The sequence below is a fragment of the Neomonachus schauinslandi genome, chromosome 5 (assembly GCF_002201575.2).
Source record: "Neomonachus schauinslandi chromosome 5, ASM220157v2, whole genome shotgun sequence".
Classification (NCBI taxonomy): domain Eukaryota; kingdom Metazoa; phylum Chordata; class Mammalia; order Carnivora; family Phocidae; genus Neomonachus; species Neomonachus schauinslandi.
Genome location: NC_058407.1, coordinates 61,936,318 through 61,956,120, shown reverse-complemented (window position 1 = coordinate 61,956,120; position 19,803 = coordinate 61,936,318). Strand labels below are relative to the sequence as shown.

General features: G+C 44.9%; 1 protein-coding gene across 1 annotated transcript in view; it reads left to right on the top strand.

The window, feature by feature from the left end:
- SLC4A8 (solute carrier family 4 member 8) overlaps nt 1-19,803 on the top strand; it is a 68,024-nt gene that overhangs the window by 35,033 nt on the left and 13,188 nt on the right. Inside the window, exons 11-19 of the mRNA XM_044915201.1 lie at nt 1,220-1,394; nt 2,208-2,341; nt 3,090-3,335; nt 7,255-7,360; nt 7,960-8,121; nt 11,411-11,524; nt 14,884-15,045; nt 15,959-16,210; nt 19,452-19,520. Of these exons, the coding sequence (XP_044771136.1) occupies nt 1,220-1,394; nt 2,208-2,341; nt 3,090-3,335; nt 7,255-7,360; nt 7,960-8,121; nt 11,411-11,524; nt 14,884-15,045; nt 15,959-16,210; nt 19,452-19,520 (1,420 nt within the window). The remainder of the gene's footprint in view (nt 1-1,219; nt 1,395-2,207; nt 2,342-3,089; nt 3,336-7,254; nt 7,361-7,959; nt 8,122-11,410; nt 11,525-14,883; nt 15,046-15,958; nt 16,211-19,451; nt 19,521-19,803) is intronic.

Here is a 19,803-nt window from a genome sequence, read left to right as displayed (position 1 = left end):
GCCATTTGTCCTGTAGAATGCTGAGTGACTCTTTTTGTGACTCACCTACCAACTTTCACTCTGGTGCAGTGACTCCACTCTTAGAAAAAGTGACCCCCTTTGAGAACACTACTCCTCCTTTGTGTGGGATATCTTGCTCTTGATCTGTCTCATCCTTGGGAAGTGGAGAAGGGTCCCCAAAGTCTGCCACCAAGTCCTGTTGATTCTACTTCCTTATTAAGCCCTTGAGTCCATCCACTTCTCCTCATCCCAATCCCCTGCCTCCAGTCTCACCCCACATTCCATTCATTACACCCCTGCCAGAGTGATCCTTCCAGAATGCATGTTTATGTTGTCCTCCTGTTTACAATCCTTCAGTGATGTGACATGCCATTAGCATAAAGTTCTAATTCCGTAAAACAGTTTACAAGACTCTTCGGGACTTGGCTTCTCCAGCTTCTCCATCCTCCTCTATTGGCATTGGCTCCTCACACCGTCTTCCAGCCGTATCTCCGTCAGCCATGCGCTCTCGCCTCTAGGTGGCGCCCGTGCTAGCCCCTCTGCCTCATCTAGCTGACTCCTGGTCCTTTCTCTGAGTCCCTGCGGAAATGTCCCTCCCTGTCCTATGCCGCCCGGGGCACCCTCACAGCACTGCCTATCTCCTGCACTAGACTGCGGGTCCCGGAGAGAAGAGCTGTGTTGTCTTGCTCACTGCTGCATCTCCAGTATCTGGCACAATGCCTGACAGGAAGTATCTGCTACTACTTGTCAACTGCATGAATGAATTATTATGCTAATTTCTCAATAGGAAGGTGGGTAGCTGTTCAGAGTAGGAAAGTGCATGTGATGGGGCTTTTTATCTAAACTACGTATTATACTAAAACTAACAACTTTAATACCTTGAATTGGTTTTGCACATTTCCTCCTAACAGCTCAGGATTTGAAGTTTGAAGCTATTACTTAATTTCACATTAATTTTTTTGGAACTTCTTATTGAATGGGTAATATGCACACCCAAATTCATTCTTTTTGTGCTTGGGATAATCATTCAAATTCACGCCCTTAGCTGCAAATAGAATCTGTCCAGACGCCCGAGAGAGCTCTTGTACTTGGGGTCGAATTACAGGCGAAGTATGTCTTCAGTACAGAACACATTTGAAATGCTTTTCAAATGGGTGCTGTTAAGATACTTTCACAGAAGAGGGACAATGTCAGAGGCCTGTCTGCCATGTTTCCACAGGCTCTTTGGGGGCTTGATATTGGACATCAAGCGGAAGGCCCCCTGGTACTGGAGCGACTACCGGGATGCACTCAGCTTACAGTGTTTGGCCTCCTTTCTGTTCCTGTACTGTGCCTGCATGTCACCTGTCATCACCTTTGGGGGATTGCTCGGAGAAGCCACTGAGGGGCGCATAGTAAGGACTTTTAACCACTTCTCTTGGTCCCAGACAAGACTTAAAATATTGTGCTGCCTGCCAAGTCTGCTGAGGGGAAAATCTCCTGGGCTAGGACTGAGGAGATTGGATTCTTTCTACTAAGTTACTGTGGTCTTCTGACTTCATACCAGACAGCAACAGTTTTCCCTTTATTTATTTATTTAAAGATTTTATTTATTTATTTGACAGAGAGAGACACAGCGAGAGAGGGAACACAAGCAGGGGGAGTGGGAGGGGGAGAAGCAGGCTCCCCGCTGAGCAGGGAGCCCGATGCGGGACTCGACCCCAGGACCCTGAGATCAGGACCTGAGCTGAAGGCAGTCGCTTAACCAACTGAGCCACCCAGGCGCCCAACAGTTTTCCCTTTAGAACAGACTCTCTTCTGCTTGATATCAATTTCAGTAGTTGATTGCCCAGTTGGATTACCTGGTGCTCAAAAGACGGAAAATGATGTATCAATGTCTTTTGATATTTAAGGTGACTCTGACTGATGGCTCGTAGTGTGAATGGTATCATTGTGCTTTCTATGTATATTTCAGTACTGAATTGAATCACTGAAGAACAGGACTTAGTTAAGGAATCATACGTGGTTGGATTTGGGCACCTGAATTATCAAAGTGGTATCCATTTACAGGAGTATTAGATAGTGTGTACTCTTCACTCTTGCTAAGATGAAATACAAGCAAATGGCTTGTCGGGGCACACAAGAGAGCTAAGTCAGGAATGTACAGAAGCCCACATTACTGGTTACAGAAGGGCTATGGACTCTGATGATTTCTTTTCCCCCCTCAGAGTGCAATTGAATCCTTGTTTGGAGCCTCCATGACTGGGATTGCCTATTCCTTGTTTGCGGGACAGGCTCTCACCATCCTGGGAAGTACGGGGCCAGTGCTTGTATTTGAAAAGATTTTGTTCAAATTCTGCAAGTAAGACATTTGGTTTTCTGAAAACTCTAACTGGATGTGTTATTGTGTTGTTAGGATTGAATGTCAGGATCTTAGGCGAGTATAAGTAGGCAAATATTACTCTGGATTGTAAAACCCGAAAGAAGAACATCATTTGGTCTGTTGTCCTGCCCCCCGGGTAGTACCGTACCTAAAATAAAGTCTTAAAGAGCTTTATTAATGTCCCTCAGCCATCACTGAAGTCTTCACTTTTTATCTTTAAAAAAAAAAAAAGTTCCCTAGCTAATTCAGATTCCTCTATTTTTATTTCAAGTCCATTTTTAATTTGGCCTAATATGCCCCCTTCATATTCTGGTTGCTAGTGATGGTAGGGGACTTGGCAGTGCCCTTGTTTCCCAGTTTTCCTATAAAATCTTTTCTTCATTTTGCATTAGGAGTAGGAACATGTGGAACAAGGGCGAGCTCCTTTTTTCCTAGCTGCAAGAATAAGATCTGAATCACGTTGGCCGGTAACGGCAGAAATGGGTGAGGGGCAATACCTTCCTTCTCTGCTTCCCACGTCCTTGCTGTGGCAAATACCAGCTGTGGAGCAGATCTTTTGTCACAGCTGTCCCTGGGCAACCTTTAGGAGGGAAGGACAGTCAGAATTAGGGATAAACTAGGTCACAATACTTGAATGGGTACTACGAGATGAACTAACCACATTTCTGACCCTTTGTCTTGTAATTCGTCCATCCATACTTTCTGATGAACCTTGGTCTTGTTTCAGAGACTACGCTCTTTCATACCTCTCCCTGCGAGCTTGTATTGGACTGTGGACCGCCTTCCTGTGTATTGTCCTTGTGGCAACTGATGCCAGTTCCCTTGTCTGTTACATTACCCGCTTCACGGAAGAAGCGTTTGCCTCCCTGATTTGCATTATTTTCATCTATGAAGCCATAGAAAAGCTGATTCACCTGGCAGAGACCTACCCCATCCACATGCACAGCCAGCTGGACCACCTTAGCCTGTATTAGTAAGTATGCTTTCTGCTTGTCTTTTTTTTTTTTAATTGAGCAGAAGGCCTGAGTTTATTGGCTGGATACAGTGTACCAGGCAGTACTTGTAGCTTGTGTTAAGGAATAAGGAAGGGTCTTGGCCCTCTCACTGGGAAATAGGGCTCAGGTGGGGATGTGGAGACTTGGGGGACATGCCCCAGAGGAGAACAGTTAGGAGTAATGATGGAGAGGATGGATTAAGAGTGAAACTCAGGGCACATGAGAACTGCTTTCCAGAGCATGGCCTTTGGTTCAGGCATGAGACAAAAATGGGCTGCAAAGGGACCCGGGAGTGTTCAAGTGAGTTGTTGGGAGGGACTTCTTTTTGCAAGGATTTGTGAGTCCCTGGACCATGTTAACAAGATTCTCTGAAAGTATGTACAGGCTACTCTTAGGAATCATTAGGTAGAGATATAATAGTAATTCCTGAGAGTTCCACGGGCCTCTTACTTTGTTTCCTAAAGATCTAATAATCTATTTAGTTACCTAGATTTCAACCCAAGAGACCGTTTTCTTCACGTATTTAATACAGTTTGGATCAGCTGGAAATGAAACCCAGTATTTGGCTGTGTTTTCAACCATCTAGGAGAGTCTGGTCCTATAAAACATTTCTTCTCTGGAATAGTATTCTCCAAATTATGACAAAAGACCCTCAACCTTTAGCTCTATCCATCAAGTTCCCTCCCTGCTGGCTGTACATTTCTGATGAGGAGGGTCTGGTTGTGAAGCGAACAATTTCAACCTGAAACTGAGCAGAGAGAGCAGACTGCATGGAGGTGTCTGTCACCTAGCCACAGATACACTTCTGTAGATTTTGCTTATCCATTTATTAACCTTTTGAAGGTCCAAATTCATAAAAAATTTGTTAGAATTTTGAAATTATTTTATTACAAAATAACAACCATTGGGGGTATGATTTTTAAAGCCTTGTGGATTGCTGATGGGCATTGGGGTAAGGTTCATTCTTTGACCTTTTTAAAAATCATATATTCAGGGGTGCCTGGGTGGCTCAGTCGTTGGGCGTCTGCTTTTGGCTCAGGTCATGATCTCTGCTCAGCAGGAGGCCTGCTTCTCCCTCTCCCACTGCCCCTGCTTGTGTTCCCTCTTTCACTGTGTCTGTCAAGTAAACAAATAAAATCTTAAAAAAAAATCATATATTCATTTAACAAATATTTGTTGAGAACCTACTATGTGCCAGGCACTGTTTTAGGCCTCAAAACATAAGGCATGGCAGACAAAGGATCTACCTTCCTGAGGCTTATATCCCAGTGGGAGAAGACAGACAAAAGTAACCAGCCCTGGATTGAGTAGACTTTGGGTCAGGATACTGTAATTCTGTGTTAGTAAAGCTCAAGATGGTATTTTTCTTAGTTGCATTCCACTGTTGGAGCTGTGAAGCTAGAACTTTCCAACTCTTTAAATGATTTTATGTTAGTATGTGTTGAACTGATTTTTAAATTTTTTAATTAATTAATTTTTAAAAAGATTTTATTTATTTGAGAGAGAGAGGGTGGGAAGGAGAGAGAAAATGCAAGTTGGGGGAAGGGCAGAGGGAGAGGGAGAAGCAGACGCCTCCCTGACCTGGGGCTCCGTCTGAAGACCCGGGGATCATGACCTGAGCTGAAGGCAGACGCTTAACTGACTGAGCCACCCAGGCGCCACTGGAACTGAATTTTTAAGAGCAGTTTAGGTTCACAGCAAAATTGAGCAGAAGATGCAGAGAGTTCCCATCTACCCTCTGCTCCCGCACATGTGCAGGTCCTCTGCTGTCACCATCCCATATACCAGAGTGGTAAGTTTGTTGCAACCAATGAATTTACATTGATACATCATTATCGCCCAAAGTCCATAGTTTACGTTAGGGTTCACTCTTGGTATTATACATTCTGTGGGTTTTGATGAATCTATAATGATATATCCACTATTATAATATCATACAGAATAGTTTCACTGCCTTAAAAATCCTCTGTGCTCTGCCTACTCATCCCTTGCTAACACTCCAACCCCTGGCAACCACTGATCTTTTTTAGCATCTTCATAGTTGTGCCTTTTCCGCAATGTCATATAGTTGTAATCATGCAGTATATAGACTGCATGATTCACATAGTATTATCACACATTATTTTCAGACTGGCTTTATTCACATAGTATTATCTCCTTAAAGGTCTTTTATGTCTTTTAATGCCTTGATAGTTTGTTTCTTTCTAGTGCTGAATAATAGTCCATTGTCTAGGTATTCTATAGCTCATCCATTCACCGACTAAAGGACATCTTCGTTGCTTCCAAGTTTGGAATTGATTTTTTTTAAGGTTTATTTATTTATTTTAGAGAGAGAGAGAGAGAGAAAGAGAGCATGGGTTGGGGTGGGGGAGCAAAGGGAGAGGGAGAGAGTTCCAAGCAGACTCTGTGCTGAGTGCGGATCCATGACCCCGAGATCACAACCTGAGCGGAAACCAAGAGTCTGACGTTCAACCAACTGCGCCATCTAGGCACACCTGGAATTGATTTTTTATACCTAAATATAGGACTTTATAGCTTTCCCAATTACTTTTCATTTTGTTGGTTTCCTCCTATTACAATCTGTTGAGATCTTTTTTTTTAATTTTTTTTTTAAAGATTTTATTCATTTGAGAGAGAGGATGAGAGGAGAGAGAGAGCACATGAGAGAGGGGAGGGTCAGAGGGAGAAGCAGACTCCCTGCTGGGCAGGGAGCCCAATGCGGGACTCGATCCCGGGACTCCAGGATCATGACCTGAGCCGAAGGCAGTCGCTTAACCAACTGAGCCACCCAGGCGCCCTGTTGAGATCTTTTTGTATTTTAATTTTGTCATACTAGATGGTTAGAAGGCATGCCCATTAAATTTACAGATGATACAAAGTTGGTGGGAATGGCTATGTAGTTGTGTATACTGGGAGCCAGTTCAAGCATGAAGCATGTTGGGACTGGGAGGTAACATGGTGGCCAGTGGGACAAGTCTGGTCTGGTCTGGTTAGATGAAAGAGGAGGCTACTGTGGTGGGATATTACCAGGAATAAGGCAGTGAAGAGCTTGCATCACAACTCCAGGAGACTCTGATTTTTATTTTTATTTTTTTAAAGAGTTTATTTATTTATTTGACAGAGAAAGAGCACAAGCAGGGGGAGCGGCAGACAGGGGGAGAGAAGCAGGCTCCCCACTGAGCAAGGAGCTCCATACCCTGGGATCATGATCTGAGCCGAAGGCAAACACTCAACCAACTGAGCCACCCAAGCATCTCGAGACTCTGATTTTTAGAGCAAGAATGTGACGGGATATAGGGAGCAAGAAGGAGATAGCCAGGCTTGGAGGAGACTGTTGAGAGCTGACTAGGGTATCAGGTCCTCCTTGCTCTGTAGATTGAATTTCAAGGGAAGGGCCTGAGAGAAAGAAACTAAGCAGGAAACCACCAGGGCTCATTCTGGGCACATGAGGCACCGAGCTTGGTTGTCGGCACAATTTAATTCAAGACCCACATGCTGATTTGTGTCTGTCTTTAGTAATGGCTGACTGAAAAATAAGGGTGTGGTTGGGCTTACGCATGGGCCTCAAGCAACAGGACCGATTTCAGGGATCTGAAGCAGGCAAAGGAGCAACAAGGCAGGCTCTGACAGAGCCTTTAGCCCAGTCATGGCTAAAAGTATTTAAAGATTTTATTTATTTATTTGCCAGAGAGAGAGCGTACACACAAGCAGGGGGAGTGGCAGGCAGAGGGAGAAGCAGGCTCCCTGATGTGGGACTCGATCCCAGGACCCTGGGACCATGACCTGGGCCGAAGGCAGACACTTAACCAACTGAGCCAGCCAGGCATCCCATGGCTAAAAGTATTTAATGGAGTACTTGGCTGCTTTCTCCTGGAATCTTTTTCCTTTTCCCCTTAGCTGCAGGTGTACTCTCCCAGAAAACCCCAACAATCATACCCTACAGTACTGGAAGGACCACAATATCGTGACGACAGAAGTCCACTGGGCCAACCTGACTGTTAGTGTAAGTCTGGGAGCTGCACTATGGCACTGTGACTGCCAGGGGGAAGCTCGGTAGCCCTTCTGCAAGGTCTGGCATTTTCAAAAAGAAAGTTCTTTTTTATTTAAACTATTCTTACTGACCCTTTCTACCCCTTCAGAAGTCCTCTTGTATATAAAGGGAAAAGAAGATTGCTTTCCTCTTCTCTCCCAGACACCCCCTACCCGGTGACCCTGTGCTAGGGATATGTGGGCATGACACCAGGCAGGGCGGGGGGCACACCCAGATGTGGTGAGGCTTGGAGAACATTCAGACTGGGAAGTGCTCTGTCATATAGACACTACGCATTGCCAGGGCCCTCCCAGAACTGCATGCTTGCTTGGGACCATCCTGGCTTCATTTCCAAAAGTGCCTAGGGATGAGAAGTCATTGCCATGCTCGGAAGGGGCCCATGTAAGTGGCAGCACCACGCTGCGTGGAGGTCGGGCGGACGCGGCTGGCAGCCTGCGCTCCCCGCACACCCCCGGCCACTGCCGGGTGACAGTGAGTGGTGGGCCTCGAAGGCCAGAGCTGTCGATTCCCTTGTGCCTGCCTCTTGTCACCCAGAATGCTTGCTCCTCCAGGAATGCCAGGAGATGCATGGAGAGTTCACGGGATCTGCGTGTGGCCATCATGGGCCCTATACTCCTGACGTGCTCTTTTGGTCCTGCATTCTCTTCTTCACCACCTTCATCCTCTCGAGCACCTTAAAGACGTTTAAGACAAGCCGCTACTTCCCAACCAGAGTAGGTAGCATGCTCACAAGTTACTTTTGCGTTAGAATTCTAATGTAGCGGAGTTGATTCTCAGCCTCCACACTGCCTGCTGGGTGGAGTGGCAGGTGGCAAGCTCCACATGTCCTGGTAAGCCACACTATGGCATTCTTTTCTTCCAGTGTCTGGCAACCTTTCATCAATGTGTGGTGTGGGATGAGGCATTAATACTTAAAAAGTTTGTTTAAAAGTGCCAGGTGATGGGTGCCTTGCTGGCTCATTCAGTAGAGCATGCGACTCTTTTTTTTGTTTTTTAACTAGGTTCCACCCCCAGCGTGGAGCCCAACTGAGGGCTTGAACTCACAGCCCTGAGATCAAGACCCGAGCTAAGATCAAGAGTCAGATAGCTAACCAACTCTAGCCACATTAGGGGTAGAGATTACTTAAAAAAAAAAAAAAGGTCAGGTGGTTTAAGGTGGTTCTCTAAAAGCTATTAACTCTCATGTCCAGAATGCTGTTAAGTTTCATTTCCAGAATGCTGGGACATGTAGCATACAATAGCTAGAGCTTGCTCCTAGATATAGTAAATTAGTATGATCACTTTGGATGCATAGGGGACCCCAAAGTCTCTTCCCAAGGATGGCTCTTGTGGCAGCTTGTGAAATCACCAGTCACCTCGACAGCAGCAGCCAAAATGCTCCTGAGTTGGTTTATATGACTGTTTGAAGCCTCAACAATCTTTCCTGATGCAGATGGCACTGTCTGATCGTGACCAGTTTCAGCAGGGCAGAATTAGAGGCTGGGTGTAGAGTGGCTAAAAGGGGCCACTTTTGCTTTGAAAGGGAGTTCAAATGAGGAGAAATGGTGGTTTTTCTGTAACTGAGGGTTCAATCAGGTGCATTTGCAGAGCAGGAAGTCTGAACGGGTGGGGAGCTCAGTTGCTTAGATATTTACGGTACACACATGCATTACTAAAACACATTCTTAGATTTCAGTGAGACTACATGGTAGTTAAGGGAAACATATATCAAATAAGTTCTGGGTCATTGTTTCTGGTCTGGACAAATAGTTAATAAGTGGCGGTTCTCTACTAGCTATTTGCCCAGGCCTGGGTTAAGTGCTAGGAGGGATATGAAAGAAGTTTTTTTTTTTAATTTTTATTTTATTTTATTTTTTTAAAGATTTTATTTATTTGTTTGACAGAGAGAGACACAGTGAGAGAGGGAACACAAGCAGAGGGAGAGGGAGAAGCAGGCTTCCTGCTGAGCAGAGAGCCCAACGCAGGGCTTGATCCCAGGAGCCTGGGATCATGACCTGAGCCGAAGGCAGACACTTAACAACTGAGCCACCCAGGCGCCCCTAAAAGAAGTTTTTTTTTTTTTTTAAGATTTTATTTATTCATTTGAGACAAAAAGCGAGCACAGGAGTGGGGGAAGGGGCAGAGGGAGAAGCAGACTCCCCGCTGAGCAGGCAGCCTGACGTGGGACTCTATCCCAGGACCCTGGGATCGTGACCTGAGCCAAAGGCAGACACTTAACCGACTGAGCCATCCAGGCGCCCCAAAGGAAGTTTAGAATATGGTTTCTGCCATCATCTAGGAGGGGGAAACATATGAAACATACAGGTCCATATGCGTAGAGCAGTAGAGAGTTGGGTGTCAGGGCCATAGGAGTTCAGAGGGGAGAGGGCCACTGGACCCCAGGCTGGTCAGATGAGCCCAAAATGGCTCATGATGGTGGGAGCAGGTACAGGTGCAGAGAATTTGTGTAACATTCAGAAGAAAACTAATAAAACCAGGTTCAGGGAGCCGGAAACCTCAGGTTTCAAAGGAAAGCAAAGTCAGGTTAAGATATATTTTGGCTTAGATATATTTTGCTCGATCTCTGTTGGAAGTTCAGATTAAGGTAGGCACTGGGCATTTTAGAGGCATTGTATTTTATTAAAGCTGCACTAAGGGCGCCTGGGTGGCTCAGATGGTTAAGCGTCTGCCTTCGGCTCAAGTCATGATCCCAGGGTCCTGGGATCGAGTCCCGCATCGGGCTCTCTGCTCCTTGGGAGCCTGCTTCTCCCTCTGCCTCTCTCTCTCTGTCTCTCATGAATAAATAAATAAAATCTTTAAAAAAAAAAAAGCTACACTAAACTATAAAGCCCTCTGGGGCACAAAACGGTGAGAAATGCTATAGAGAAAATGAAGCAGGAAAGGAGTAGAGGAGGTGCTGGAGTGGAGGGTTGTGTCATCGGAGATGACCTCAAGGAGAAGGTGATATATGCGTGAACATAAAGGGGGTGAGGGAGCTACCTGAGACATTACCTGGAGAAAAAGCATTCCAGGTCTCTGAGCAAGCACAGAGACCCTGAGGTGGGAGTGAGTCTGGAACATGTAAGAAACAAGACAGTGGTCTGTGTGACTGGAGCAGAGTGAGCAAGCGGAGAAGCCCTAGAAGCTGGGCTCAGGGAGGTGATGACTGCAGTGTGCGGGCCTCAGAGGCCAAGGCCTTTTGGGTGTTCACCTCAGTGAAATGAGGCACCATTTCAGGGTTTTCATGGAGGAGTGACCTTATCCAACTTCTGTTTTCAGTGATCAGTCTGGCAGCTTTCAAGAAGGGCAGAGCAAGGTTTTTATTTTTTTATTTTTTTAAAATTTATTTGAGAGAGAGAGCATGAGAAGCAGACTCCCCATTGAGTGGGGAGCCTGATGCGGGGCTCAATCCCGGGACTCCGGGATTGTGACCTGAGCCGAAGGCAGCCGCTTAACTGACTGAGCCACCCAGGCTCCCCAAGGGCAGAGTAAGGTTAAGGGTCTGCTGTACTTACCGGGACAAGAGCTGATGGTGAACTTGATCTGGATAGGAACAGTGGAGGTGGTGACAGGTGCTCAGATCCGGGATGGATTCTGAAGGTGGAGCCAACAGGACTCACGTGCAGGTAGATGAGGTGTTGGACATGAGGGAGAAGAGGAGTCGATGCTGCCGCCAAGGTTCTTGGCTGGCACAAATGGACCTTGACTGGTCCCAGAAAATCTTATTCCAAGTTCTCAGAACTATTGCCTACACCTGGGCGTGAGTGCTCTGAACAGAACTCTTCACAGTCAGGGTGGTGACATGAGAGTTTGTTGGATAGATCCTTCTCCCCCATCATATCCACCCTTTTGGGGTATTAACTTGGACATATTAACATATTCCTGTTGTTGAAATATGCTTATGTTAATTCAATTATAAAATGAAAACATGCTTCTAAGGACTTTTAAAACTTTTATAATACTAAATTATTTTCTACTGAATTTAACCTAATAAAACACTTTTCTAATCCTTTCTCATGCCAGGTACGCTCCATGGTGAGTGACTTTGCTGTCTTCCTCACTATCTTCACAATGGTGATCATTGACTTTTTGATTGGAGTCCCATCACCAAAACTTCAAGTTCCCAGTGTGTTCAAGGTAAACAACTTTCAGGGCACATGGTGCCCTCACATGGTGTCCTAGAATCTGCTCCCAAGTTAATCTCAAAGGCCTTACCATACCCGAATCCTGTGTTCTGCAGTGCCCTCCATCTGAACTTTGCTCCTCATTCCTTACCTTTTAGAAGAGCAAACTCTTCAGGCTTGGCTGAATTCAAGCCCGAAAAGTCCGAGAACAGAACCCTAAAGTGGTTTAATGAATGAAAAGTTATGATTTAAAACAATGGAATGCACATGTTTACTTAAATACATACTACATTTGGTGGAAATGTGGGGTCCCTGGAACAAATATGGTTAACAGCTCTTTCATGGAGCATCAACTCTCTAAGGGCACTGGAAGGGATAAAGAAGCTGGATTAGGACTTGGCCCCTGTCCTCAAGGATCTTGCCGTGTGAAGAGGTGAGTGGGCCAGGGGGCCTCACCCACAGTGTAGCATTCCTGCCAGAGGAACCAGGACAGCTCTTCAGCCCTATTTCATTGTTTCTTTGTTTAACTCTCTATAATCTGTAATATATTGCCCAAAATATATTTACCCCAAAGATACAAATGTAGTGATCTGAAGGGGCACATGCACCCCAATGTTTATAGCAGCAATGTCCACAATAGCCAAACTATGGAAAGAGCCTAGATGTCCATCAACAGATGAATGGATAAAGAAGATGTGGTATATGTATACAATGGAATATTATGCAGCCATCAAAAAAAAGAAATCTTGCCATTTGCAACGACGTGGTAGAACTAGAGGGTATTATGCTAAGTGAAGTAAGTCAATCAGAGAAAGAGAAGTATCATATGATCTCACTGATATGAGGAATTTGAGAAACAAGCCAGAGGATCATAGGGGAAGGGAAGGAAAAATGAAACAAGATGAAACCAGAGAGGGAGACAAACCATAAGAGACTCTTAATCTCAGGAAACAAACTGAGGGTTGTTGGAGTGGAGGGGAGAGGAAGGGATGGGGTGGCTGGGTGATGGACATTAGGGAGGGTAGGTACTATGGTGAGCACTTTGAATTGTGTAAGACTGATGAATCACAGACCTGTACCCCTGAAACAAATAATACATTATATGTTAATAAAAAAAATTTTTTTTAAATTTTTGCCCAAAATATATACAAAAAAGTCAAACAGATGATCATATGGGGGACTCTAGATCTATTTCATTTGAGGGGCACTGAGTAACACAGAGGATGGGAAGCTGAGCTCGGTTCCACAGGCCCCACAAGAGCAGAGGGGAGGGAAGGCCTGGGTGTCCTCAGTGCCCTGAGAAGAATCCTACAATGAGAAGGCAGGAGAGTCTGGGGAGGAGAAGGAAGATGGGAATAAAGGCAGTCCTTGGCTTATAAACATCCCTGTACCGTGCGTCTTTGTCTTCCCTTTCTTTTTCTCTCCCTCCCTGAAATAGGCCTGGTTAAAAATATCTTTTTCCATATTGCCTGAAAATTTTTAATTTTATTTTGTTAAATGCACTGCAATGCCATCAGTTAGAAATTTGTGGATTAAAAAACACCCTCTTTAAAAATATAATTCCTCCAAGAATATGTCATTCTCACCTTTGAATGAGTGCAGTCAGCTTTCTCTCTAATACCTAGCTGAGGTCACCCCTCCAGGAGGAATGGATTTGGTGTAAAAATAAGTAATTTGATAACATTAAGTAGTCCTTGGAAAGGTTCCCTGATGGGTAGGCTTAAGATAGTCAGAAGGTACTGAATTTCTGGGACATCTGGGAAGAAGGCCTCTGGGAGGTGGGAGAGAGATAAGAAGGGAAAATGGGAGAATGTCAAGGAAAATGTTGCTCATTGGCAGGCCTCGCTTTCAGGAAGCAGAGAAGAAATTTTCTTCCTTCTTTCCTTCCCTATTATGTCACATGGCCCCTGGTGATTAAGATCCAATCCAAAGGCCAGTACTATTACTGGTGTGTTAATGTCAGTCAGAGGTTTGGTTTTTTTTTAAGATTTTAAAAATTTATTCATTTGAGAGAGAGAGTGCGAGGGAGTGAGAGCACGAGCAGAGGGTGGTGGTCAGAGGGGGGAGGGAGAAACAGACTCCCTGCTAAGCAGGGAGCTTGATCCCAGGACCCCGGGACTGTGACCTGAGCTGAAGGCAGACGCTTGATCAACTGAGCCACCCAGACGCCCGATGTAGGTCAGAGTTTAGTAAATTCTTGTGTTGACCTGAGAATTTAACTATCACTTAAAACATTGTTACTAAGGAGACATGGATTCTATAAACTTTCAGAACTTAACCCATTCATAATTTGGGATTTGTTGGCATTATTGATCAGTCTTTGAATCCTAGAGTTGTGACCAATATGGACCCAACTACTTTGGATATAACAGTCTTTGCTTTGTTCATTGAGTTAATTCTGGGCCATTTTGCATCCCTGGCCTTTTATCTTCCATTACTACTTGCCAAACAAGGGGAGCGTTTCTTCCCCAGAGTACCCTGGAAGGGGTTTGAGGATCTAGGAGAGTTTAGGTATGTCATTAACACTCAAACAAGATTTATGAACAGTAGCGGTCTTACAGGGGTATTGGAGAGGGTCCTAGACCTAACAAGCCCCCAAGTTCAGTAGTCTTGGGCTCTTCTCTCAAGTCTCTAGTACCTGGGCTCCTGTTTCACATGCCTTCATCCCTGGACCAATACAATCTAAGCCCATGAGATTCCAAGCAACTGGCTCTACTCTGCCTTTATTTGTGCTGTAGACATACATTATATGGCTTCTGGAGGGGAGCAGTCCAAAATCTGGAGGAGGATAGTCAAAATTATTTATATTTGCCTCAATTATAATTGTATTAAAATTCTTTTTTGACAACGGATTTTGTTATTTTACTTGGACTAACGTTCAGATAAATTTCTTTCTCTGTATGTGGGTTTGGAGAGTAGGGGAAGAAGTAAAGGATTAATGAATATTTCACAGGAAGTTGATAATCAAGAATTGACTCAAAGGGAATTTGGAACAAGGTCATAGATTTCTTAAGGAGTTGCTCTATTTCATGACTTTTTTTTTTAAGATTTTATTTACTTGAGAGAGAGAAAGCCAGTGAGAAAAACACGAGCAGGGGGAGCGTCAGGCAGAGGGAGAGGGAGAAGCAGACTCCCTGCTGAGTAGGGAGCCCAAAGTGGGGCTCGATCCGAGGACCCCGGGACCATGACCTGAACTGAAGGCATATGCTTAACCGACTGAGCCACCCAGGCACCTCACGTGACTTTTTCTTTTTTAAAGGATTCTCATTTAAGAATAAAAATAATGTGGATATTGTGATTCAGTTTGATCTATTTTGCCCTAATGACTAGAGTTAAAATACAAAAATAAAACTTTGTTTTTTTCCCCTGTAGCCAACAAGGGATGATCGAGGGTGGATTATTAGTCCCATTGGCCCCAATCCCTGGTGGACTGTGATAGCTGCAATTATCCCGGCTCTTCTCTGCACTATCTTAATATTCATGGACCAGCAGATCACAGCTGTCATCATTAACAGGAAGGAGCACAAGCTCAAGGTAACAAAAGTTCTGACCTAGAAGGACAAATGGCAGCCTGTTACTGTGTTTTGTTTTGTTTTGTTTTTAGGGTAAGCCCTTTTAGACCAGGAACGATAGAACCTGGATAAAAACAGTCATGGAAGGAGCTCATAAAGGGTTTTCAGGGGTTTCCAATCCCTCCATTAATGACAAAGATTGGTTTGGAGATGAAACCAGAGTAGAGCATGATGGAATGATGTGAAGGGAGCTTGGACTCCGTTACTGTCCTTGCAAACCTGTGGGGAAGGTGGGTGGGCAAAATTCCTTGTGGTCCCTACACAGGCTTATCTTTCTGAGGTTCAGTTCAGGGCTTGGGCCACTGTTTCCGAGAGTCAGATATTCTCCCATTGGTGTCCATTACTGGGGTTTCCAGACTGAACCTTGAGCGCAGGGATTCTAAGGAGATAGGGTTGATTCCAGCACATTTATTAGTGAGAGGCTTCATGCCTTCATCTCTGTTCTTTCCTTATATAGAGTAGGCAAATCCATTTTGTCAAGGATCTGGGAGTGTTTGTAAGAAGCCATTTATCTCCAACTCCTGTATTGTCTACCATCTAGACACTAGGATGATCAAGATGTGGCTTGGCCTCTGGTTACTCTGCCAAGAAAAGATGAATCTTTGAATGTATGAGACTCTGGGTGAGATCTGGGGGCACTTGAATAAAAAATGGATATGGCATGTATAGGATAGGCTAAGGTATTTTGTTTTTTTGTTTTCCTTCTCTGTTCCCTCCAAACCAGGAGGGGCTGGAAGACTCATCTGGGATCCCTGGACCCCTTCTTCCTTACCCATATACCCCTTCCTGCTTTGGGCCTGAGACTCTTAGCTCACTGTTCTGTGCCCCACTACAGCCAGCCCACGGGTGGTGACGGAGACTCTGTTTCCCCACAGAAAGGTTGTGGTTACCACCTGGATCTCCTGATGGTGGCCATCATGCTGGGTGTCTGCTCCATCATGGGCCTGCCCTGGTTTGTGGCTGCAACTGTCCTGTCCATCACACACGTGAACAGCCTCAAACTAGAATCTGAGTGCTCTGCTCCTGGAGAACAACCCAAGTTCTTGGGCATCCGAGAACAGAGGGTGACAGGCCTTATGATCTTTGTGCTGATGGGCTGCTCAGTCTTCATGACGACCATATTAAAGGTAACCATTCATTCACACGTTAGATAAATATTTATACCTGATTTGTGTCAGGAATTCCGTTAGGTACTGGGAATACAGTGATACACCAAAGAGATACACATACAAATACCTGCCCTGAAAGAGCTTACTCAAGCACAGTAAGACAGACAAGATGTAGTTAAGGAAGTTAGTTAAGAAAACAAACATGAGGGGCGCCTGGCTGGCTCAGTCAGTGGAGTATATGACTCTTGATCTCGGGGTTGTGGTTTCGAACCCCATGTTGGGTGTAGGGATTACTCAAAAATAAAATCTTAAAAAAAAAAAAAAGAGGGGCGCCTGGGTGGCTTAGTTGGTTAAGCTTCTGACTCTTGATTTCAGCTTGGGATCTTGGATTCAGGCCCCGTGTTGGGCTCCACTCTGGGCATGGAGCCTACTTAAAAAAAAAAAAAAAATGAAAAAAGAGGAGAGGGGAAGGAAGGGTAAAAAAAAGAAGAAAGGAAACAAACATGATAATTATAGAATATGAAAATGATAAAAGGAAATATATAGTGTTCTATGGTGCCTTAGAGAATTAAGGAGTGCTGTTTTAGTTAGTGTGGTCAGAGAAGGCTTTTACAGAGATGGTATTTAAGATGAGATGGAGCAGCCATGCCACGGATGGAGGGAGCCAGCATGGGGAAAGGGAGAATAGCAATCTAGTCAGGCCCTGAGATGGGAAAGAGTGATACGTGTTCTAAGATGTATGAGGGCCATGTGGCTCAAGGGTATTGAGTCAAGGCAAGAGCATAGTGAAATGAGAGTGAAGAGCATGTAGGGGCAGATCATGCAGGGCCTTGTTGACTCTGGTAAAGTTAACCTTTGAAGGGTTAACTTTCAGGCAAGGGACATGATCCATTTAATATTTTTATTTTTACTTATTTTTTTAAAGATCATTTGAGAGAGAGAGAGAGAACAAGCAGTGGGGAGGGGCAGAGGGATTATTTGAGAGAGAGAGAGAGAGAGAGAGAGAGAGGCAGACTCCCTGCTAAGCAGGAAGCCTGACGCGGGGCTTGATCCCAGGACCTAGAGACCATGACCTGAGCCAAAGGCAGACGCTCAACCGACCTAGCCACCCAGGTGCCCCTCCATTTAGTATTTTTTAAAAGATCACTCTGGCCAATGTCTAGAGAATAAGTTTTTAGGGTTGGGAAAAAGAAGCAGAGTTGCTAGTGAGGCTATTATAAGTGGGAGATGCTGGTGACTCGCGTAGGGAAGGGATGGAGAAAAGGCATGACTTCTGTATATCTTGGAGGCAGACCCAAAGTCTTGCTGATTGACTGGATGTGGAATGGAGAGTGGAAAATGGAAAAATCAAAATGCCTGCTAGGTTTCTGATTTGACCATCTGGGTGGAGAGTACTGACATTTAAGATGGAAAAGACTGCTTGAAGGAGGAAGTGATTTTGTGAGAGGTGGTGGGGCTATGGTCAGATTTTGGGTGAGATATCCAGGAGGCAACTGTGTGAAGAAGCTAGAGGAAGGTTCTGGATTAAAAATATAAATGTGGGAGTCAACAGCACTTAGTGGTACAGCCATGGGAGTAGATAAGATCACTCAGGGAGAAGGGTAGATATAAAAGAGAAGTAGGCCCAGAGGCAAGAGCAGAGTCTAAGGAGCTCCAATATTTAGAAGTCGGGTAGAGGAGGAGATAGCAACAGAGACCCAGAAGGAGCTGCCAGAGAGGTAGGAGGGAAACCAGGAGGGTGTGGTATCAGGGAAGCCAAGTGAGGGGAATGTTTCCAGAAAGAGGGATTGGTTAGAATCTGTCTAGAAAGATAAGGACTAAACCAAGCCATTGGATTTGGCAACATGGGGGCCTAACGTGACTCGACAAGAACAGATTCAGTGGAATGATAGGGCTGAAGTTGAATTACAGGGAAGTGAAGAGCAAATAGGAGGTGAGAAGTAAAGAGATCGTGGGCAGACAGCTCTTTCAAGAGATTTTTCTGAAATGGAACAGAAAATGGGCAGTGACTGGTGTGAGACATGGGGTTAAAAGAGGATTTTGGGAAAGATGGAAGATACCTTGAATGTGAGAAAAAAATATTTAGTTTTGTAGGTGTAAGTTTTGCATCTGGGAAAAATGGGGTGAAAAGGAAAGCTCTATGGCTGTATCACCACGCCCCATTACTTGGCTCCCTTGCCTCCTTTCTCCTTCTTTTGGTGAATCTTCAACCACCCCAGCTTGCACTGTGAGTGCTATTTAAGGGTGACAGTTGAGAGAAATGGTAAAGGATTTGGAACCATCTTCCTGGCCCCTTACTTTCCACCCAATCCACCTCTCCTCATGCCCCCTCCCCTCCTTCTACTCTCTGTCCCCAGCCTGGTCCCCTGGTCCCCTACCTCTGGTCTAGCTGCCATTTGGAGGAACCCAAAGGTTGCTGCTCGTCCAGGAAGGTAACCACAAAGGCATGGCCAGTGGGCATCACTGGGCCTTCCTGGAACTGGCTCAGAAGTCTTCTTTCAGGAAGTCATTCAGTAGTTCTACAAGCAAGGTTAGCACAAAACTGAGATGTCTACTCACTCTACAGCTGAAACAGCATAAAATCCAATGGGGATTTTCTAGTTCTGAGAGGAATTATGTTTGGGAATGTTCTTTAGCTTCAGAATAAAAGCAAGTCAAGTTTAGTCTTTAGCTATAAGACTTCCCTCGCCTTCATTCCACAGGCCTCATTTCCCTACCTCATCGAGTTGCCCTGAAGATTACCAATGAGATGTGATAGGTGTGTATGTATATTCAGGGGCAGTTAATGATGTTGATATTTCTCCCCAAATCATTCCCTCTCTGATACCTCCCCATTCCTTTCCCTAAGGCTCTTGTTAGCAGAAAGGAAACTTTTTAGTCCATGTTAAAACACGCCAAATCCCTGAGATGATTGATTATGTAATTAGTTTTAAAAGGTATCAGTTCTGTAAAAGGGGGATGTGTGTGTGTGTGTGTCCACCCATGCCCACGGAGGAGGAAGAGCAGGGGTAAAATGTGAGGCCTACGATTTAACCAGGGCCGGATTACTCTTATGTGTAATCATTTCATTTCAGAACAAAATGATTTTTTTTTCATCATTGTCAGCTTCTGATTTTGCTTCTCCTTCTAAATCGGGCAAAGGTAGCAGAAACTAATGCAATGTTTATGCAGTGGTTTGGGGACTTTGTTTCCTTCTTGGAGATTTAGAAGTTTATGATACCTAATTTAATTTCTGGTCTTTTTGCCCTTTTGTCTTCAGTTTATCCCAATGCCAGTACTCTATGGAGTTTTCCTCTACATGGGAGTTTCCTCACTACAAGGAATTCAGGTATTGCATGGTTCAGCTAGGGCAACGGCTTTGCACCACGAGCTCATCCATCCTGACCGGGGAGGGAGGGCTCTCCCAGGGACACACAAACCCGTTCCTGAGAACCCCTTTCCTAGGTTTGCGGGTTAAAGCTGTTTGAGACGTTTCTTTGGGCATTGGGCAAGTCATTTGGACAGTCAAGCTGGCATGAGGGTACAGAAACTTTCAGGATGGCCTGGCTTGATGTCATTCATGGTGCCAGTCATTCATTAGCTATGTAACAGACAGATATTAGGCTTCCACG